This window comes from Lampetra planeri, unplaced genomic scaffold, assembly GCF_965212315.1.
Source record: "Lampetra planeri unplaced genomic scaffold, kcLamPlan1.2.h2 scaffold_952, whole genome shotgun sequence".
Taxonomy (NCBI): Eukaryota; Metazoa; Chordata; class Hyperoartia; order Petromyzontiformes; family Petromyzontidae; genus Lampetra; species Lampetra planeri.
The window spans coordinates 11,112-34,144 of NW_027615774.1; the positions used below are offsets into that span (position 1 = coordinate 11,112).

The 23,033-nt window shown below is 49.5% G+C and overlaps 2 protein-coding genes across 2 annotated transcripts; one reads left to right on the forward strand and one right to left on the reverse strand.

Annotated features, from left to right (window-relative positions):
* The first annotated feature begins 905 nt into the window (after nucleotides 1-905).
* On the forward strand, nucleotides 906-17,961 carry LOC144742271 (thyrotropin receptor-like). The gene is given in 11 exon segments (XM_078624742.1): nucleotides 906-947; nucleotides 949-1,094; nucleotides 8,026-8,097; nucleotides 8,774-8,848; nucleotides 11,807-11,881; nucleotides 11,981-12,055; nucleotides 12,432-12,509; nucleotides 13,764-13,832; nucleotides 14,497-14,574; nucleotides 16,091-16,279; nucleotides 16,539-17,961. Coding segments are annotated over 11 exon segments (2,322 nt in total).
* A 3,313-nt stretch (nucleotides 17,962-21,274) lies between these two features.
* LOC144742272 (transcription initiation factor IIA subunit 1-like) lies at nucleotides 21,275-22,715 on the reverse strand (the record flags this gene model as incomplete). Its single annotated transcript, XM_078624743.1, has 3 exons — nucleotides 21,275-21,382; nucleotides 22,058-22,147; nucleotides 22,443-22,715. Coding segments are annotated over 3 exons (471 nt in total), but the record flags the coding sequence as incomplete, so codon positions are not given.
* Nucleotides 22,716-23,033: the final 318 nt, after the last annotated feature.

A 23,033-nucleotide genomic window follows, 5' to 3' on the forward strand; every position in this document is an offset into this window, starting at 1 on the left:
GAGCGTTAGCTAGCTAACACAACATTGGATAACGCAACTTTAGCCTGTGTGTGAGAACCGCGTCCGCCCCACGCCAACACAACACAAGCATGAAACACAAACGTTCCGCTAAGAGCGAGCAGATTTCTGTTCGCTTTGCGAAGAGCTGTGCGGTGTACAACTACCAACTTTAAGCTTGTCTGTACTATGGCAACTTGAACTAGCCGCGTCTGAGCAGGAAAACAACGGACGGCAGAGCCGCAAAGCACGCTGGGAAGTGTAGTCCGTTGCACAGCGGCACAGCGAGGGGATGTTCAGGTTGTGAACTACATTGTCCAAAGGTATGCTTTTGCGCCAGTGCTGCCGCTCCGATGGAGAAGGAAGGAAGGAAGGAAGGAAGGAAGGAAGGAAGGAAGGAAGGAAGGAAGGAAGGAAGGAAGGAAGGGAGGGAGGGAGAGAGGGAGGGAGGGAGAGAGGAAGGAAAACAATAAGAACGAAAGCACTGTAATTAGACATGATTCAAATATATTTAATTTGCGATGATGATTAATGACATAATTTGAGCATAAGACAATTTTTCCATATACGTCAGCTGCACGGACAGTTTGTGAACATAAAAAAGAGGAGACGTGAACTAGTTGTTCTCCTCTCTGACACCAGGCGTGCCTCAGATGTCCACCCGTCCTGGTGAAGACCTCCTCCACACACCAGCGGGTTCCACCTCCAGCATCTTCACCTTCACATTCCCGCTGAAGCCGCTGGGGCCCTTTCACCGGGCAGCTCCCCTCTCCCGAGGACTGACACCAACCTCACCTGAGGTCGGCCGCCGACCACAGTCAGCTGCAAAAAAAAGCCCTTTTGATTCGGACACCGGAGGCACCAGGAGTAAATGTGTGGATATTAGTCCTCCATCGGCCCCCAGCAGCATGCCGGTGTCCCTGGACCTGCAGGCGGTGAGATGCGCCCTGTTTTGCGCTCCTGACGCTGTGCGCCGGCGCCGCGCTGCAGGACGAGTTCTGTCCCGACGTCTGTGAGTGCTCCGAATGGAAGACCCACACCATCTCCTGCTTTGACATTGATGCCCTCCCCAAGTTCCCAGCCAGCACGGAGACAATGTGAGTAGACGGATCTGTACAGCTTTTAATGTAAAGTCCCTGTGAAGTCCCTGCGGAGAGGTCAGTGCTGACAGAATACACTCTGTATTGTTTCTGTACACAACTACACACCAGCAGACAACAGAAGAATCAGTGGTAATAATTGATATCAACCCAGGTTACTGATGATTAACTAAAACTGTTATTGTTGTCTGCATTGGGCCTCTTTGCTACAGCACAGGATGTGTTTGGCATAATATTAAGTACACATGTTCATGTGTGCTCATCAAACAACCTCCAAAGTCCATATTTGGTAAACAATTGAAAGACAAATAGTGGTGTGTCTTTGTCTCTTGTCCAGTGTATTCCCCGGCTTCTTTTGTACTTTTGAACAAATGCCACTGATAAGCCGCATTTCGCATTTCATTTTTGGTGCTCGAGTCAGGATGGACGGAGGAATGGGAGGATGAAATAAATCTGCTATCATGAACGTATAGTGTTGTAAAATGTAATGTTCACACAAGCCTCACTAACCTCCTTCGCTCTAAACTTGATTAAACTTTATAGAAGACGGCTGAAGTAGCGATGTAGTGGATGCAGCAGCGACCGGCAGCTGGTCTGTGTTTCATTTGTTCTCTGACAGGATGTCATGTGTCAGGGTCACCCCTCAAAATGTGTCATGCTGCCTAAATTACCCAAGTGCAAGGTGAAAATTATGCAATTGAGATCAGTCTCGTGGCCTTGACTGCTGGAAACACATTCCCGTTTGAGACACCAACGTCCTCTGACAAGCAGAATGGTTATTTCTATTTCATATTTTTGAACAGTTAATGAGTATAATTCAGCCAAATTGTGGGAAGTCACTGACCCATAGATATTAGATGATCCGATTTATTTATTTATTCATAAAAAAGAACAAATTCAGTTTGTGTCAGAGGTATGTAAGTATGTTCTGGGCCTGTGTCTGCGTAGTGCTGGGCGATATGACCACAAATCTATATCACAGTATTTTTTTTCTTTAACATGCACAACTGTGTGTTAACCACATTTTTCATGAATTAGAGACAAATTAAGTGACATCGGACTGGACTTTTCTCTTTCAGTTCTAATGTGACCTGCAGGCGTGGAGGACACAGATCGTAGTTTCATGTATTCTTGATATTCAAAGACATGTTTGTGGCTACAACTTTAGCTCTACAACATTTGTGGCGAATTGTTTGTTCGACGTTGTTTGTTGTTAAAGCTGAAGAACTTCCTAACAACAGACACGTCTCCTCTGTTCGGTACAAGTTCTTCTGTGTCATGTTCACCTCGTTCTGGAACTTCAGTTTTGTAACTTTCACTGTTTTTATCCATGTTCACCGTTCAACGCGCTGTTGTTCACTTGACACTCACATACTTCGTTGAGTGTAACTGTAAAACAGTCCCCTGTCAAACAACGACCCGCGGCGTTGCGTTCCACCGTGCAGCGTTCCCAACGCTGTGGACCCTGTACACCGGTATCGGGGTATGTTAAAAATTTATATCAGAAGAAAAATACACACTGGTATTCAGTATGAACTGGTACACCGCCCAGTACTACGTCTGTGGGCTGATGAATCCAATGCGTGTGGATTCTCACAGACATCGTACATGTGGGGTGTGTTCCCTCAGACACTCCCCGTTGTCCATCATGCAGCACATTCACTTATCTACAATTAATAATAATGGACAGTTATAAATGTCTGCACTTTCACCCTTAGTGCTTCACAATGTGCCGGACTCACACTCACGCTCACGCTCACGCTCACACTTCCTGGCAGAAGCTGCTGTACAAAGTGCCCTCACACTCTGCTGACACAGCGTCCGTTTAGGGTTCAGTGTCTGCTCGGGGGACACTTCAACATGGATTCCATCTTGAAACCGTCTGATTCCGAGCCACTCCACCTCCTGAGCCACATCCTCTACACGTGGGTTAAAATGTGTTCATTTACCTGTGTCAGATTTCACTTGTAATAACTCCAGTTCACAACAACTCACGACAGCGAGCACACTGACTGTTCCCTTCCAGCATCTGACTGTCAGAGATGTGTAAATAAGCCAGAAGACGGCGGTGGACTGAAGTAGAATGTTCCAGCAGATGAAGTGAGAAGAAGTAAAAAGAGAAAAAAAGAAACGAATCCCTGTTTTTGTCATACGAACATGAATTCCCAAACAGCTTTTTTTTGTCCTACTTGTTGGATTTGGAGAGGGATCTTTCTGTAGGAGGTGAGATTTTCCGTTCCTGGATGACTTTACTTCCTCCATCCAGACCTGAAACCTCTTGAACCGTTTGGGATCATGTGTGTTGGAAACATCCTGTATGTTGCTGTGCAGCTGCCTCGGACTCGTCTCCCAGTCAGAGAAGAAGAGGTACGAGGACGGATCCAGCTCATCCTCTCCTCATCAGAACATCGTTTTTATCGTCAAACATTGACATTCGCACTCGGATGACGCAGCATCGGGAGCAGTTTGGGGTTCAGTGTCGGACTAACGTACGCCTCGGTTTGTAGCTGTGAACTAGTTGGTAGTTAGTTAGCTCGTTCTCACTAACCTACCTGCCTGTATGCTGCCCCCGGGTACAAACAGACATGTGTGTGTTTGCATGTTGCGTGTAAACATCACTGACACACAGGGGTGTGACCAGACACTCAGCTGACAAGACGAGACCCGCTTTTCTACTTTTAAGACACTAAAAGCACAAAATAAAAGGAGTTTTTATTGAACTGAGGGGATGTTTTATAAGCGGCATCCATGTACAACCTTAGCGGGAGCTTTGAACATATTTCCATGAATACAATCCAATGTTTCTTTTTTGTACGTGCAACCTGTGACCCAAGTACATCACAGAGTAGTTCTGTGTGTCACCGATTCCGTCAGTCGATCTTCCTCCATCTCCTCCGTGTCCAACGTTGTTTATGTGTTTTGGTCGCGGTACAAACGCCGTCACAGCGGTTTTCTGCAGCTGGTGCAGTGACGTCAGCACCCACTTCCCTTCTGACAGACGGTCCATGTCCTGTCACGGTTATTTTACTTTTGATTTTCCTTTTTTCTCTGTGCCCATGAGACAGCGCTCACTGAAAGAGGAAGTTTCGTCACGATGTCCCTCCGTGATTCTTCGTCTTTGTCAAGATTGTAAGCGACAACATCATGTTCAAGTGAAGGGAATGAAGGACCTGTGGTCCTCTGGAGTCCTTCGCTTCAACACACTCAACCAGCTGATCCACATGGCTGCTGTCGGATACGACGTTCGCAGCCGACACAATCAGACAGGTCGGGTCAGTGAACGCAGCGCTGCAGCTTGTTTTCATGAACGTCTCTCTGCCGTCGGTCTGCGTTGTTCTGGATCGTTCTACAATGGAGAAAATATTTGACATTTTTAAGACTCGTTGATTCAGAGGATAGTCACCCCCCCCCCCCCCCCGTGCTGCTTCCTGTGGATAATCAGGAGAACACATGGCATCTGAATTCCATTCTACAAAATCACATATTGACGTCTATTTTTCACAGACAAAAGGAGGTGAGGAGGGAAAGCAGCAGCAGCAGCAGAGAACTCATCTGGTAGATGCGTCTTATCTCTTGGAATTGTTTTATCTCGATTTGATTCACTGACTTTGTTGTATTTTTAGTTGCCAAGCAACAAATGCATTGAGTCTCTTCGTTCAGTTCTTGAAATGTGCCCGTGGAATCTAGAGGTTCCTGCTACGCTGTCTTACCTCCTCCAGCCCAGATGATCCCTGATGTGATTTGTCTGTCAGGGTTCAGTCAGGTCGTATTACATCGAATAAATAATCGGGAACAAAACGACATAAATGTGCCATCTCATCAATGCATGTCTTGATGTTCTCACCATGTGCACATGTGTGCACACTGAGTGCTCAGAGTTGCTCCTCGGTGTACTTGTGGGGGTGACTTCATGTGTCACTGGGAGTCAGAGAGGTGGAAAGGAAAGCACAGACTGCTCCAGAGCCTCTGGAGCGTGACTCTCCACAGCGTCTGGACGATGCATTCAAACACAATATTTACTTTTCACAGAGAGCGTTCCATTTGAGAGTGATCAGGAGGGAAAAGGACTTGAAGGGAAAGGGAGGAAACACAGTCCTTCAAAAGTCCGAGGATTCCTGTCGACCCTCGACCGCTCTCATTCATGAAGAAGGAATCGTTGATTTGTAACTGTTCTGTCAAATTGTACCACCTCAGTTATTTGTAAAAAGCCGTGTCCCACCTCTTTTTGTCTTCATGCTGGGGGGAGGGACAACCAGTGTCGTGGACACAAGTCTCGTCAGGAATTTCTTTCCTCGCCATGCACACACGCTGAAGCCCGCTGGAAAAAGTGCAGGTTGAAATGTGCAAAGGAATCTGTAACGGCCCCCTTCTCCGAGTCACCGCAGCCCCCATGGTAAACACAGCAGTGTGTCGGTTTAATGAAGACACTCTTATGAATGATGTGGCCTCTCCCCACTTCAAACCCGCTTCCCAACCTGTTTGTTTTCTCTGGTCTACGTCCAAAGAGACAAATTGAGGGAGTAATTTTCTCCTTAAGCCAGAGAGATGGGCTCACTGCTCCCACGCTACTGAGGGGAAGCACATGCTGCGGTATGTGGGTTCGAGTGAGTCGGCCAGGCGAAAGGTTCTGATGGCGTGTGTTTGGTGTCTGCGTCTGTTTGTTTGAGTTTGTCAGAGCGTGGAGCGTCGGCCCACTGACCCCCCCACCCACCACACCGCTGCTATTTAGCCAAATCTAACCGAGTCCAATCCCTGAATCTCTGCTGCCACGGCTCCCTGCTTCACTCCGACTGGTCGAGGCAGAAGGCCGTCCACTTGTTCTGAGCCTGTAGTCGGACGTTTTTTAAGAGCTGCTCACGTGAATGCTGGTTTGTGTTAGAAAGCGTCATCAGAGAGCTGACGTTCTACCGTCTGAGGTTCAAGGTCGGGTTAAAACGGACCCACACGCTGTTCCCAGGTACAATCAGACCTCATTCTGCCTGCTGGGCTTCAAACAGAACATGACATCAACACACGCGGCGACCATCGAAATCCTTTTTTCCGTTTTTGAGTTGTTATTTCTCCCGTTAAATTGTGATCCACCACAACAATGTGACGTTAAACGTCTCGATGGACATTTTCGATTAAATCAGATGGGGTGCCGTCCCGTTTTTGGTTCCCCGTGAATCAAAGCTGCAGCCAGAACAACAACAGAACAACAGAAACATTGTCGCTGGGCTCGTTGCAGCCGATCTGTAGGCGCTGTCAGCGCAGCCTGCGGGGCTCCGTCCAGCATATAACACTCCATAAAACCTCCGGCTGAGGACAATGCAAAGCCAAATGTTTCCAACATAGCAAAGTCCCCACGTTTAAACTCTTTTTTACTTAGATCAACATTATGTGACTGTTATATGAGCTGTGATATTTTTTTTTTAAACTTGTTACAACCCTGTACGATTGTGGTTTTTGGACCTGTAGGCTGCACAGGCAATAAATCCACGGTGCCACGTTTGTCTTTACTTCGCCGTCAGGACTCTCGTTCTAATCATCTGTTCTGATGGAAGAAGGCTGAAACATGACGAAACACACGTAACTCTGATGTTGTAGCTTCATTATTGAACTTCACGTTAGTCCTTGTTGACCATGAAAGTTCCAAAACTCAGATGAAGTCAGAGAAGTAAACACACAAACCTCTGTGTCTGTCTCCGACCATGAAACGACAGGAGATGACAGCTTCTCCTCATCTGTTCACCTCCTCCGCGTCTCCCCCAGTGGTAGAACAGTGGTCTTAGTGCTGATGCTCAGCGATCGATTGGTCGAACCAGCAGCAGGTCGGGACCGTCGTGGTGCCTTTGCTGTGTTGTTCTGTCAGAAACAGCCACGTTACCATCAGGTCCCCAGTCTTTTACCCCTCACAATGAAACTGTATCATTCCTAGTAGTAGTGGTAGTAGTAGTAGTTTTCATTCCACCAAACACGGTCTCAGTGTGTGTGTGAAGTCATCAATGTCAGTCAACTACATCGTAAACGTGTTCATGTGAGATAAATTCTGTTCACAAAGTTCAGCGCTGTCACCACGTACCAGACGCGTGTGCTGGGTTTTTGATGCAGCAGCAGCAGCAGCAGCGACTGACGGGGGCCGACCCCCCTGAGAGAGCTTTGGGCCGGGGGCGGAGCTCAGCGCTGAGACCAGAAAGGAACTGGAGCGACACGTGCTGTGGACGCGTTAATGAAATAATGGAGTCATTGGTCAATAACAAGTCAGTAATGTCATTGGAGGGTGTGGAACGTCGCTGAATGTCGTCGCTGTAGTCGGCGCCAGAACCCTCTTTGAAGGAAATCAAACACACGTTCCTATTTCATTCCCTCCCGTCATGTTTTTATTGGGTGAGCCCTGCGTTCCCTGCTCATATGGACCTCAGTCTTCAGCGCGTACGTGGAAACTGTCCGTCCATTCATTGTCATGTAGCTGTCACATTGATGTCACTGACGCTCATGGGACATTGTGTACGTTGAATATAAGAGTGAATGTAAATGTTGCTAACGACGTAGGGGGCTCAGGTACTATGAGCCCGCAGGTGGGGTGGGGGGGTGATCAGCTCCCTGATGAAATCCCAGTGTGTGATGTCAGAGACGTGTCTGATCTGTACTTTGATTTTAGTTTCATGCACACAAGGACACAATGGCTGTTGTGCAACAAGCCACAAGGGGGCGATCAGGCGTTTTTGACCGGTTGTCACTGGATTTTACAAACGTCCACCGTCGGGTCAAAAACCTCGAAACAGACGTCGTATCCGATCTCCGTCTCCTTTCTCATCTGTTCACCTGCACACTGGCACGTTTTATGGATTCTGGGTGTCATGGTTCCGTCCAAGTTCTTCACATGTGGAACACCTGGCGTGCTGTGCAGCACATACAGGTGCTAACGTGTCTGTCTTTTGTCAAGCAGATGGCTTTTCGAGACGCGCCTGTCCTCCGTACCAGCAGAGGCTTTTGCAGACCTGGTGAACGTCTCAAGGATGTGAGTCGTCTCACACACTAAACACTGACACAAGCTCTTGACTGTCTCTCATGCACCTGCCCCCCCCCCACCCCCCCCCAGCAGTCGAAATGCTCTGTTCAGCATCACCGCTGGCTGATCACAACAGGAAGCGCTAATGAATCCCATCAACAGGAATGACGCTCCTCTGACGGCCGTTTCAGCCGAGCGTCATGTCTCATGTCTGTGCTGGTTCCAGACGTCCACGGGCGCTGGAGACCGCCCCAGTCGGACACATGTCTCCAGACCACACGTAGGAGCGGGGGGGCTGCGTAAACCCCCGACAGCCCGTCTCCTCGTCGGCCGTCGAACCAATAAAACAATGAAAGTCCTCAGTGATTCAACTGGTGGATGTTGATCCCGTCAAGTTCAGGGTTTATTTAAAGAGAGTTCTTCTTACCAAGTAATACCACATGGCCGAGAGTGGCTGATGAAGGGGGAATGTGTATGTGAGGGGCATACCTTTAAAATTACCCGACTTGAGGGGATTTATGTGGACTGATAAACGCCGGAAAAGAGTTGGCAGACACTTGATCTCATTTATGAACCCCCCCCCCCCCCCCCCCTCGTTCTGACGGTGCAGAAACATCCCGAGTATTTCACAAAATACAACTCAGGCACATAACTTGGCATGAAGTGTGCAGTTGATCTCTTTCAGATATATTTCTGTGGACGTGACGCTGCGGAGGCTGGAGAGGCACTCGTTCCACAATCTGAGGAAAGTCAGCCACATGTGAGTAGAGAGGGGGGGGGGGGGGGGGGGGCAAAGTCCAGCAGCATCGGCTCTCTTCTCAGTGGGACAGAGATGTGTGGCTGCAGTCTGGTGGGTGGGTGGCCCACACACATCCACGGCCCCTCCAGCACCTATCCCATCCTGAGGATCCGCCCCCGCCGTGTTCTCTGTCCATCTCCAGTTCCTGGGGATGTGGTTCATCACCGGGGAGTGATGAACCACAGCCGCTGGCACGCCAACGAGCTCCTTCGTTGTCCGGGCTTATTAGCGCCCTCGCTCCACGTCTGGAATGCAGACAGACGGTCCTTCAGAGCACGCGGTCGGGGTGGTATCTGTGCTCCGGGGGGATTTCAGACCAATCTGCTGTTGATTGGTGCGGTGTTGTGCCGTACACGAGTTAATGGCGTCTCTCTCGGGTTTCCTTCAGGGTCAGACTCAAATTAATGCTCCACTTCCTGTTGGCTGCTGGAGGGCCGGCAGCTGCAGCCGCAGAGAGCTGAGGCTTCTTAGGGGGTTTACGGAGGAGTCCTCCAGAGCCGGTATGAAAGAACGCCAACATGAGACGGAGGCACCGGCCGACAAATGGATCTGAAAGGATTTGGATACAAATAGTTGTAGCTGCTCGGTTTGGCCCTCATCAGTCGTACACGTACACACGTACACACGTACACACGTACACACGTACACACGTACACACGTACACACGTACACACGTACACGTACAATCAGACGGTCTCTGATCGGATGTAGGCGGGGCTTGACCCCAGATGACCCCAGATGACCCCAGTGGTTCTGTGCACTCAAAGAAGCTGCTGCTGCTGAGGAACATGGTCATCCTGCTCCATCGTCTCCCTCCTGTCACCGACTCTTTCCTCCACCACGTCACCTTGTGCTTTGCTCTCATTGGTCCAACTGTGGCCATGTTCCCTTGACATGCGCCTTTGGAGGGTCCACTGCTCGTTCCCGACTCCTTCCTAGATTTGGGGGGTCATCCTACAGTAGGAGAATGACGCTGGGGTTCAAGTCAGTGGTGTGTTCTATGTGGGATGTAGGGTTGTAAGCAGAGCACAGGGAAACTTCTCCAGCCCTCAGGTGTGAACGTTTTAACAGGTGTCAGACAGAAGAGCGTGGCACCACGTTGTCATATCTGAGCTGACCCTGTAATATGTCAGAAATACTGTAAGAAACGCAGCCCTCAGGTCATGAACCGCACAGGGAATGACACAGAACATCAACGCAAAACCATCCTCCAAACAATCATTCACCAAAACAAAACAAATCTCACACTGGAACGACCTCAAGAAAAAAGAAGGAGATGGTACGTTTGGACACGTGGAGTGTCCACAACTCAGCCCCCGAACTACTGAAACCCCCTGATGACTGATTCTGGTCCTGATCTCAACATTGGAGTGAAAACACTAAAATAAAAAATCTACAAAAAAATGGCGTGTGGAGCGCCACCTGCAGGTTGAAACCTCCACCACTCCCCCAGCAACGGCTCATCCTGAAGCCCTCCTGCTCCCCGTTACTAGAAAAAGACCAGTAGTGTACACACACACACACACACACACACACACACACACGTGTATATTAGTGCTGTCATTGTATCGTGTTAATTTGATTAATTAATTACGCCGCAATTTAACGTGTTAAAAAAAATAACGCAATTAATTATAAGTATCAACGGTGACGATCCAATGCTTGCGCATTTGAATTTTGGACCATTGAAGGACCCGTAGTCTTCTCGGCCGCGCTACGTCACCTGCGCCGGCAAATTGACAAGGCAGTGGTCAACAATAACAGACATGGACAAGACTCAGGAGGATGAGGCTAGTGTGTCTTCAGTCGGGACACTGAACGACAAGTTGACTTAAAGAACAGAGACGGGACGATAAATAAAAACGCTGTGATTTGTAGTTTTTGCTAAAAGGAGTTCTCTTACCACCGGAGCAACTCCAGCCTGACGTACCATTGAAATGAGAAACATGTTCAGGCAAGTTCCTCCGTTGCGAGTGCGGCTAGCGGGAGCTCGCTCCGCCAACGCACGCTAGCTGAATTTGGGAAACGAATGAGCAAATCCACAACAGAAAAACTGACAAATACAATCGCAAAGTGGGTTGCTGCTGATTGCAGGCCAATTTCTATCGTCGAAGATAAGGGTCTACAGGAGGCTTTCCAGGTAGCAGCGTCAGACCCTACTTTTGTTTTACATTTTCCAATAATGCACATGGCCTAACTGGTTTGCGGATGTTCTTGACCTTTACTTTTGGATTTCATTTATGAAGCACAGTTCACCAATAAAAAATTGGATTTCAAACCTTCTCTTCTTACTGTATTCAATTGATTAGTCATGCACTACAATGTTTTAATATCCTAGAATTCAGATTCTTTATCAGGAGACCTTTAGCAGATATGACATTAAAATGTGATTAATTCGATTAATTAATTACAAAATCCTGTAATTAATTTGATTATATTGTTTTAATCGACTGACAGCACTAGTATATATTTGTGTGTGTTTCATTTTGTTAGCGGCGTTTCCCTGTCGCTGTCTTTGTTTGGAATGAATCATGTTCACATATGACAGAGGAGAAAGGGGGGTGAGGGGGCTCAAATCCCTAAGTGACAGTTATCAGATTGTCTCCGTGTTCTCCGGCGTTGACACGGTACACCCCACTCACCTGAAGGTTGTTGGTTTGTGCCACAGAGTCTGTCTGTGTGCTGAGTGTCTGCCGGGGGGAGCCGAGGGCCAGGACACACGGTCCACACCTCCGAGGTGTCTGGTCCAGGGCGGGCCTGAGTAAACACTCGAATAAAACCCTGGTCTGGACCGGGGCTGTCTGCACCGTGTTCCGGCCCGTCAGTTTGTGAATGTGTGAACAACACTGAGACGCTGCTCACAGACAACGGTGGACCGAACGCGCTGGGGTGGATCTGATCTCGTCCTTGTTCTTACAGAGAGATCCGGAATGCAAAGAGTCTGACCTACACGGACGCAGAGGCTTTTAAGAACCTACCGACCCTCAGATACTTGTGAGTCCTCTTCGGTTTCGATCCAGTTGAGCGGTGAATGAATCGTCAGTGATGTCATCTGTTTCCTCACTGGTTTTCTTTTTTCTTCCTTCCACCCAGGGGGCTGTTCAACACAGGCCTTTCATTCTTCCCCAGTTTGAACAACATCCACTCCAGTGACATGAACTTCATTCTGTGAGTTGTGTGTCTCATGTTCTCTTCACCGTCTCACACTTACAGAAACAACTAATCACACTTCATTGTACAAATGAACCAGAGGAACAATATGTACAATCCCTCTCTACCGCCTCTTGAGGGACAAAGGGGTACTACAACCCAAGACGGCCCCGAGCGAGTTTGTTCAGAGGTTTTCTGGGTCATATCGACCTCACATGTCTGAAGGACATGGAAGGACAAGGACTTCGATGACTTCATCTGAGTTAACTGGCTCGTCAAATGTCGCTGTGTGTGTGTGTGTGTGTGAGTCCATCCATCCGTCGGCCCGCGCCCCAGTCGGTGAGTGTGTGTTCGTCTGTTTTCACTCAGACCGACGTGGTTCCTCTGTTTGCAGGGAAATGGTCGACCATCCGTACATCACTGAGATCCCAGCGAACGCGTTCAGGGGCATCACCAGTGACGTGCTGACAGTGTGAGATGCTGAACACACACACACACACACACACAGCAGACAGTCGTAACCGCTCTGATGTCCGGTGTCAGTGGAGCAGGTCACCTCCACGTGCATCGTGTCCACATGGAAACGGACCTGATACACTGAAGAAATGTGTGCGTCCAACACACACACACACTGAAACGTCGTCCGACTTAGTGACGCACACATGACGACCTTTCACTTTTCAAGATGGCGGAGGACAGCAGTGACACCAGCGTCACCACGGGGGACGTCACCTACCGATAGAATTCAGGCCAATGCTAAAGTTAGCTTGCTAGCTGGTAACGACTTTCAGTCGTTGACGTTGTGGCGTACGTCTGGTTCTTGTGTGTGATCGATTGTCGTCTTCACTGCCGATTGAGGTTTAAGATGTGAGGTCAGAGGTCGATGTGTTGGAGATGTTCACAACGCTAGCGTAGCGTCATTCCCGGTAAGTGTGTGACGGCATCGCCTGAACCTGTGGGAACATAGTGTGCATAGTGTACTATGTACTACAAAGAAGTGTACTAACAGAAGTATGAGACTGGAGACACAGCATCCGATTCGAGCGCCTCCCCTCAAACTCGGACCAACGTCACAGATGAAGCTGAAGCTGAAGCTGAGCCTCATCCGACTTCACATCTGGTCTTTGTATCCATTCATTGGTTGGGTTCCCGACCCGGTCCTGGAGGACCCCCTGTCCACACACCTGGGTCGGTCTCTGTGAAGTCCTGCAGAGGTCCGACTTGCATCAGGTGTGTGGGACCAGGGTGCAGGGTGGGGGTCCTCCAGGACCGGGTCGGGAACCCCTGGGCTCTCGTTTAACAGCAGTAAGACTTGAACAAAGTACTAACGATTCAGTTCAATTCAATTCAATTCAATTTATTTGTATAGCCCAACATCACAATTTACAATTGTCTCGATGGACTTGACAGTCCGACTTGACAAAGGCCCTGGGCCAAAAACGTCGTCCCAGATACATTCTTTGTTTGTTCTGTTCTGTTCCTTATTTTTTCTGCCTGAAAAAAAAAAGGAAAAAATAAGTCTACGCCTTTATTCTATTCATAAAGTTTATGTCTAATAGTATTATATTAAGTTATTCAGGTTATATTTATTATTATATATAGTTATGAATGATTCAGGTTATATTAAGTGCCATTACTGTAACACATGTATAACAATGATATATATAACATGTAATTATATATACTATGATTAATAATCATCCATCTAATGTTTCTTCTCTTCCAGGATGCTGTATGGAAACGGCTTCAGAGAAATCCAGCATCACGCATTCAACGGAACCAAATTAGACCAAGTGTACGTAACGATGGGATGGTCTTCACATGGCAGTTAAAGGCTCATTCTGGGAATTTTGTTGCGTACGTGTGATAGTTCAACGTTTCTTCAAGCGACGGACGTGTGTGATTCAGAAATAGGAGACGCCACGCTCTTGAAAACATCCACGGACGATGTGTTGTGGCTGTAGTCTGTGACTATACATGGACTATACATTACCACTGGGGGGGGGGGCAGTTAATGAGCGTCCCGTCAGACAAATCATCTGATTTACACGACTTCCATTCGCTCTTTGGCGGGGATGAAAACCTTTTTGACATGTGTTTGACGGGTGCGCTCTTTGGGCGGGGAATGAAAACCTTTTTGACATGTGTTTGACGGGGTGTAGCACCCCCCCCCCCCCCCCCCAAACACACCCAGGTAGAACGGACCTGGCGTCTTCAGAGTGGCACGTGTTGATTATTGACTATTGACGACTAGGAGCCTGCTCTCGTCCGTAGCACAGTGTCCCAGCGTGACCCCCCCCCCCCCCCCCCCACCGACACGGCCGTCACACGTCTCTCATCCTCATTAGATGTGATGTGTTTAAGGAGCGCGCTGTCCGTCGTTTGACGTGTCCTGTCTGGCTGTTGAAACGTGCCCCCCCCCCCACCCCAGTAAAGTTGAATTTGTCCTTTCTGTCCAGTGACCTTCACAGGAACACATATTTGACCAAGATGGATGAACGGGCTTTTGCGGGCACCATCAGCGGCCCCGTGCTCCTGTGAGTACCTGACAGGTCAAAGGCTGCAGACACTCAGTCCAACATACTGTTACTGCTGTAACGTAACACCCCCTCCCCCCCCCCCAACATAAGCTTTGACTCAAAGTCAGATCCTTTTAGACTCGGTGCTTGTTCTTTTCAGATCGTCTGTTATGAACTGACTCTAAACAGGAGGGGTGCAAACGACCCGAGTTTCACTGAAAAGAGACAAAGAGTGGGAATTTGGACAAGAACCACTTCCCCCCAGTTTGAAAATGTCTCCAAAGCCCTTGGTTGGTGGGACAGGGACCACTTGATGTCTGCAAGTGACATTTTAGTCTGCAGGTGTGGACAGACAGACAGGATGATCCGTCTCGTGTGTGTGTGTGACTGAAACTCCTTTTCAAACGTCAGAGCATCGTCTCCACCTCCCAGATCCCAGGATTTAAACCGGGGGTTCAAAGTGCACCTATAGGACGTCAGCCAACATCACAGTGACGTCGTTCATGTTTACATTGTGTTCATGGTCGACTCTCTCTCAGCTTTGACGTTTCCTGACCCGTTCGTGTTACTTGTCTGGCCAAGAAGTGAAGGAGTGATGGTCTCTTTGTAGGAATTAAACATATTTACATAATATATTAAGGAAAAATGTGCAAATATAATGAAATCACACCTGAGTGCTTCAGTTGTGTGTCTGTGTGTGTGTTCAATTTTTTGAACTAAGCAGTGATGCCGATCATTTGATCAACTTTTAAAGAAATAAACTCACACATCATCAGTCAGAATCAGGAGGAATGACCCAGAAAAGACCAGTCTTTGTCCAACAGATTGGGACTTATTCATAAAACAGATATCCCAGTAATTGTTTCCAGAGCAGAACCAGGTATCAGGGCAGGAACACGTCGACCAGACCCATGAACTGGACCCAGATTATTTGCACTGTATCTGATTCCCGTTCGTAACGTGCAGACTGGGTGAAGCAGGTCTATAAAAACACGTCTATAAAATGGATCAAATACCATCACAAATGAAAATCAGCGCTCCGAACAGGAAATGACACCGAGTGTGTGTGGGACAAATGTTTCTTTGATACTTTTGTTTCCAATTCAATCAGTTCACCCGTGTTGGGAGGCGTTCGGTGCCAAGTCGACACCGTTTACGACGCAGATCTAGTTGCTGTGTGGCTCCGACTTAGTAACTGAGTGTTGTGGGTTTGTGTCCCGACTGAGGTCATGAGTTAAACAGCTGTGACTGGAAAGTGTCCCCCCAGAGAGGAAAAGAAAATCAGACTTAGACCAAAAAAAAAAAAAAGTCATTTGGGTCTCCAGCAAATATTGAAGTGGGTGTTTTATATTTTTCTGTGTGAAATGGAATGAATGAGCAGATACAAGCACCTGGAGATGACTCGGGAACTAAAACCAGCAGGAAGGAGAACGTGTCCGTGACCCTGAATGGATCCAAGACCACAGCTCGTCTGCCTGATCTGTGGGAGCTGAGTGACGCTCCGACTTACTGGACTTTGTGTGTCTGTCTTCAGCGACGTGTCCCTGACAGCCATCACCTCCCTGCCGGCCACAGGTATGACTTCCCTCCGGGAGCTGAAGGCGCGAGACGCTTGGGCCCTGAAGAACCTCCCACCCATCAAAACCTTCAAGCACCTGAGCGTCGCCAACCTGACCTACCCCAGCCACTGCTGCGGCTTCAAGGACCTCAAGAAGAAACGGGGGTGAGCTTCATCCGTCAACTTCGATAGAAACGTGCCGGGACTGTGTTGGTTGACGGTGTGGGGGCTCCTCCACAGAGGGCAGCTCCTCTTGTATGATGTGGATGTTGGCAGCGACTGAATCGACTCTGACGTACTTACCTCGAAGGTCTCGTGCGGCGGCCATCATTAGTGTCACTCACTGGTGTTATTGTAGGAAAAAGACGGAACAGGACTCCGAACAAGAACCGCTTCTCTTGAACCGTGGGTTTGTGTCTTTCAGCTTCTTGGAGTACATCATCTGCAACCTGACTGCTTTCTACGACCAGCATCACAAGCGCTCCGTGGGGCCGCTGCGCACGCGTTCCCTCCGAGGAGACGGCGTCAAGGAAACGGCCCCTGACCAGGAGCCGAGCGAGCCCCAACGAGACGTTCGAGGAAGCGACTTCCACAGCAACCTGCACTACCACTACTTTGGGGGCTTGCCCGATGAGGACGTGGGCTTCGGTGAGACCCTGAAGAACCCCCAGGAGGACACCAGCCAAGACTTCGACAGCCGCTACGACTACGTGGTGTGCGAGGAGGGGGAGGAGGTGTCCTGTGCACCGGTGCCGGATGAGTTCAACCCCTGCGAGGACATAATGGGCTCGGCGTTCCTGCGGGTGTCCGTGTGGTTTGTGAGCCTGCTGGCCGTCGTGGGGAACGTGCTGGTGCTCCTGGTTCTGCTCACCAGCCACTACAAGCTCTCCGTCTCCCGCTTCCTCATGTGCCACCTCGCCTTCGCCGACCTCTGCATGGGGATTTATCTGCTGCTCATCGCCTCCGTCGACCTCCACACCCGGGCCGAGTACTTCAACCACGCCATCGACTGGCAGACGGGCCCGGGCTGTGCACTCGCCGGTTTTTTTACGGTGTTTGCCAGCGAGCTGTCTGTGTACACGTTGACCGTGATCACCCTCGAAAGGTGGTACGCCATCACTTTTGCGATGCGCCTCGATCGCAAGCTGCATCTTCACCATGCGGCGGCCGTGATGCTGGCCGGCTGGATCTTCTGCCTGCTCCTGGCGTTGCTCCCGCTGGTCGGGGTGAGCAGCTACCAGAAGGTCAGCATCTGTCTGCCCATGGACATCCAGTCCACGGTGGCTCTGGTCTACGTCCTCTCGGTGCTGCTCCTCAACATCGTGGCCTTTCTCGTCATCTGCGCCTGCTACATCAAGATCTATTGCACGGTGCACAACCCCCACTATCGGTCCGGATCCAAGGACACCAACATCGCCAAGCGCATGGCCGTTCTGATCTTCACCGACTTCCTGTGCATGGCACCGATCTCCTTCTACGCCATGTCAGCAGTGCTGGACCAACCGCTCATCACCGTGTCCAACTCAAAGATTCTGCTAGTGCTCTTCTACCCGCTCAATTCCTGCGCCAACCCGTTCCTCTACGCCATCTTCACCAAGGCCTTCAGAGGAGACATCTTCATCCTCCTCAGTAAGGTGGGTCTGTGCCAGCATCAGGCGCAGCTCTTCAGAGGACAGACTGTCTCGTCCAAAGGCAGCAGTGGGACATCTCAGGTCCGTAAGGAGAAGGTGAAGCTGAGGAGAGGAAGGGGGGCAGGGCCAGAAGAGGTGCCCATCCACCTCAAGAAGTGCTACGGACACGGCTCCCGGCAGCCCAACCCTGAAGAGAGCCAGGACGCAGACACGTGAGCCGCCGCCGGCCGAAGGTGTTGGGACGAGAGACGTGTTTGTGGACCCATCGGCAGAGAACTCGGGTCGTCTGTCGCTGTAGTTTCCAGGCCCAGTTCAGCTGTTTTCACCATCTCTGCTGTGATGATTTTATGGTGCCTGTGGTTGGACAATATCAAGTGTTGCTGAAATCGGAGCTCCACTTCATTTCAGTGGATTTTTCGAGCAGAGCAGACGATAAAAACCTCAACACACACAAAACCTTGTAAATGCAATGTATTTTTTCAGTATCTTGAATTCTATATTTTGAGGGTGTGCGAGTGATCTCACAGTCTGGGATTGTGACACAAAGACGTACTCACCGCTGCTCCACAGATAAGATACAGCCTGCTGGCTCAGCGCCGTAAACCAGTAGACAAAAATAGAAAGAAAAGGTATCTGTACACAAATGGACGTGTTTGGGGACTCACTGATCAATAAAGGCCACTTGGAAATCAGATGTCTGTAAGTCTGAATGGATGAGTGATGAAAGTCCTAAAATACTAATGTACATGATCTGAGTCTCCTGAGAGCAGATCGCCACCGGCTTTACCTTTATTCTGCTGGAGGGTTGGGGGGGTCTTGGAAACACCTGACCACATCGGGTCCATCGAGTCCAACACCCCAAAATGTTTTTCAATGACACTGGAGCCTCCGCTCACCGTGTTCCAGACCTGCAGGAGGGTCTCTGCCACGTTCACTGCCCCAGTGACAACATCCCATCCATGAGACCCTCCATGTGAGACCCCCCCCTGCACCTCCAGTCAACATTGACACACTCACAATGGCAGGGCTGGGGAACATCAGTGTGAATGACTGAGTGAGGAGGAAAAGTTTACGTTTCATACATCACATGAACATCTGTTACTTTATAAAGGCACAATCAGCCGTTATCCCGGGGAACAGAAAATCCCTGCGTTTAGAGCGTCACTCCTCACGTCCGTCCGTCCATGGGCACAGATAGGATTCTGACCGCCGGAGAAAACCGCACAACGTTGTGGTTTTCTTAGCAGAATCACCATGATTCCATTGTATGAACTGGGCCACCATGACCAATCAGTGTCTGGTTCATTGGCTGTCCAGTCGACATTTTACAGTCTGTAATCACCGGACCATGATCCATGTCCACAGCAGGCTTCTTTCACTGATTAGCATGTGCGTTACATTGTCAGGGATCCTACAGACGATATCTGTCCTAAATCATGTCATATTTGTAAAATAAAGCAGTTTTTGTTTTTTCTACAAAATTACTTTTTTGCCTAAGTGAGCTCATTGTGATTATTTGATTCAGTTTCCTATTTAGAAAAAAAAAAGGCCATTATTTTAAGGGGGTGACGATTTAAGGAGGGGGAAAAAAACCACCAAAACCACCGTTTCTGACCTCTGTATCTAGCCCACTAAAGTCCTCCTGGACAGGACTGGGGTACAGGACTTGGAAGGACGGAATCCCAACGGAACAATGCATTAGAAATGGATACAGGTTCTGTCCCGTTGAGCTCTGAGCTCTACCTCCTCCAAACAAGCTAACGTGCCAGCTGGACCAGCTGCTTCTATTGAAGCCGCCCGGCCTGTGGAGGAGAAGCTGGACTCCAGGGCCTCATTACCAGCAGCTCAGACCCAGAGGATCACCAGGGCCCACTTCAGAGGCAGCCGCTGGATACGGTACTCTTCAGGGGTGATAAACGATCTCCTGCCGAAGGGACGTTCACAGTGAAGGTCAGAAACCTCAGCAGGAACGAAGACAGCACCACACCTACAGCTCCGTTCCGTAGGACTTCGAGCGCCCACCAGACGCTGGATTACACAGCCTGAACGTGGGTTTGAAGAGCGGCTGCAGAGACAAGCAGCCATTCTAAATCTGGAGCACGTCAGCCCAAACTGCAGCCTGAAGGGTGAACCAAGTTACACATTGAATCGATCCCCACGATCCAGATGTTCATATCTTAAGGTCCATGGGACATTTCTGGTGAGATTAATGCCACGTCCTTAAAATATATAGATTTTTAACCTGGAACCACATAAGTGGGAGTCACAATTGTCTATATCTGAATGTGACCGATTCAAAAATGTCCTAGTTTAGTTCTTGCAGGAAGTAGAGGGCCCGCGTGGGCTGATGATGTCAGGTAACACGTGAGAGGCACCGTAGAAAACTAACACGGTCCAGAGAGTAGATGTGTTAGAGATGGATGGGATGTTTTCATGTTCTCACACCGACAGAACCGACTCGTTCAATCTGAGGAGCACATTCCAATCCGATCCTCAAAGAGGGTCAGACATGTTAGATCAAAGCACGACTACTTCTGTTCCAAATTTGATTTTAATTTAAAAAAATTAAATGAACAATCCATTTTCATGATCTGAACAGCAATTAGAAGTCATGACAGAAAGCACGTTTCACACAGACATCTCACCTTCAGTGAACACCAGAAAACTGAAGAACAGATGAAAAAGGCACAAGCAAACACCCAAAACGCTTGGGATGGACAGAAGAGCTACGGACTACGGACCGACGTCTGAGCCACCCATCCATCATCTGGTCATCGGACTAGAAATGTGCTCAATTTGAAATACGGTGGGAACCCGTCAGCAGACGGGAGGGGGGGGGGGGGCGATGCTTCTTTAAAATATACTTCACTACACAACCAAACTGAGCCAGAAAGCACTTACTTTATTCAATTAGTGACACGGGGCACCAACACAACCGGGGGGCACCTGGCCCCTGCATCCTCATTAAAATCACAGTTAAAACCAGAGCACGTGTGTGGTGACAAGGGGCGTCCACTTGTTGGACTGGGGGAGCACAGGTGGGCTCCACCGAACAGAAACCTTCATTTATCATCCGGATAAACAGGACGGGAGTGTGTGTGGGGGAGGGGGGGGGGGGGTGATGTTTGGAATGACGCTCAGAGGCAGGCAGGGGAAACAATACTTCTACTCCTTAGGTTGGAAATGCCTTGATGCAGCTGTGATTTCAAAGCCTCTAAAACGACAACGGGCTGATAGCGACGTCATCTGAGTCTGTCGTGAAGGCAGCAGAGCGTGGGCTTCACCGAGACACCAGCCGTCATCTACAGGGTTACGATGAATGACCTCTGACCCCTGCAGCGGGCCGTCATCCTGGTCCACTACGCCTGTACGATGTGAAATGCTTACTGTCAAATGGGTGAGTTCTCTCAGGTGCTCGGACAACACGTCTGCAGCTCACAGGTCGTTGGGTTCAGTTCTCAGAGACTCACAGCTTTCAGCTCCACAAGAGGAAGGACTGAAGCAGGCACGGCTCCCTGCTTCTTCTGTCTCACCATTCAGCATCACCGATGGCTTTGGAGAAGACATAGTCTCTCCCGTTCAGGTTCATGATCCCATCCTTCAGGTGGAACTTCCATTTGTTCTTACTTCTGTGGATCTGAGGGGAAGATGGACCGAGTTCAAGCAGGAGGGTTCATGGAGTCAACTCGAAAACACCATCTCTACACAGTCTAATGTCTGAATACAATCGGTGACGACACTCTTGCAGGCTGAGCGCCACCTGGTGGCTGGTAACATACTGACACCTACAGGCTAGGAGTGGACACTGCATCAAGAATGAAGCTGAGGAGGGTGAACCGAGGCTGGTGTTTTCCTCCCCCGTCTCCATCTGATCCTTGGTTACACCAGTGGAACAATGATCTGCTGACGTTCTGTCCTCATTACTGATGTCTGCTGCGTCTCCCTGAACTGGACACCGATTGGCTGGAAGGAGGAGGGAGTGTGACGTAGTCACGCCAACAAATCTCTTTTTTACCACTCAGCAAGGAAGACTCATGAATAAACCCACGGTGACGACGACGCTGTGATGACGTTACTACCAGCAGCAGCTATGTCATGACCAACACACTGCTAAAGTCTGAACTGTGGTTCAGTTCCGGACCGAGACTACCTCTTCTGGGGGAGGAGATTTCACATCTGGTTCAGATCAAACAGAAAAGTCCCAAAGCCCGGACCAACAGGTGTGGAAGCCCTGACACTCAGTGATCGGGGGTACGGTTCCAACGGCTGATGTCAGACGACGTCTGGAGATGGACTGTGTCTGCTGTCTTACCTTGTCGTACTGGCACACGACTACATTCTCTGTGTCAAACAGCTCCTGGTCCTCCTCATCGCTGACGTCGTCCCCACTGTTCAGAGGCTCCTGGAGAGGAAAAGACAGGGACAAGGTTCAAAGGTCAAGACAACAAGTCAACAACATGAGACATGTGATGGATCCAGAAAACTCAAGGGCTGGAAGGTGAGCAGGAACTCCACAGACAAGACCCACATCAATTTACACTCATTTTCACATTGAACTTCAGTGCCACCTACAGGTCAGGAGTAGTGATGGTGATAGATTTTCTAGGTGTGATTATTATTATATTATTATATTAAGAAACAACCGTCGTTTCCAGACGTGTGGACGTGGTCTGATTGTGGTTCCACAGAGGACTCACCTCCTCAACCTGCCCGTCTTCTCCCCCGTCCTTGTCCTTCTCCTCCTCGTCATCTTCGTCATACTCTTCCTCCTCATCCTCGTCCTCTTCTGAGGAGGTGTCTCCGGTTCCGTCCACCTGCAGCATCATGGGGGGCTGCTGTGCCTGCTGCTGGGGCTGAGCCTGCTGCTGCACCTGGGGCTGCTGCTGGGACTGTGCTGCTGCTCCTGGGGGCTGCTGGATCGGAGCCGCTGCCTGACCGGGCTGAGGCGCCATGGCTGCTGCCTGCATCACCTGACGGAGGACAAGGGAGAGAGTGGGGGGGGTCAGCTAGAGCTGACAAACACTCATTACTATGGATGGTCCAACAGTCATAGATGTAGATCTGGTGAATGAATTCACTACAAACCACCATCGAGGTGACCGAACAGGGGCTGACGTTCATAAACCGACCCGATCATCTATCATCATCATCTGTCAGCAACCGACTGATCAGTCTAAGCTCCAGGAACAGAAAACGTGGGAAAGGTGAAGACCTCCCTTAGTCCGTGCTGACTGGACAGAATGTTAACGTACTGAGGTTTGGAGAGCAGGCGGTTGTCAAAGATCACA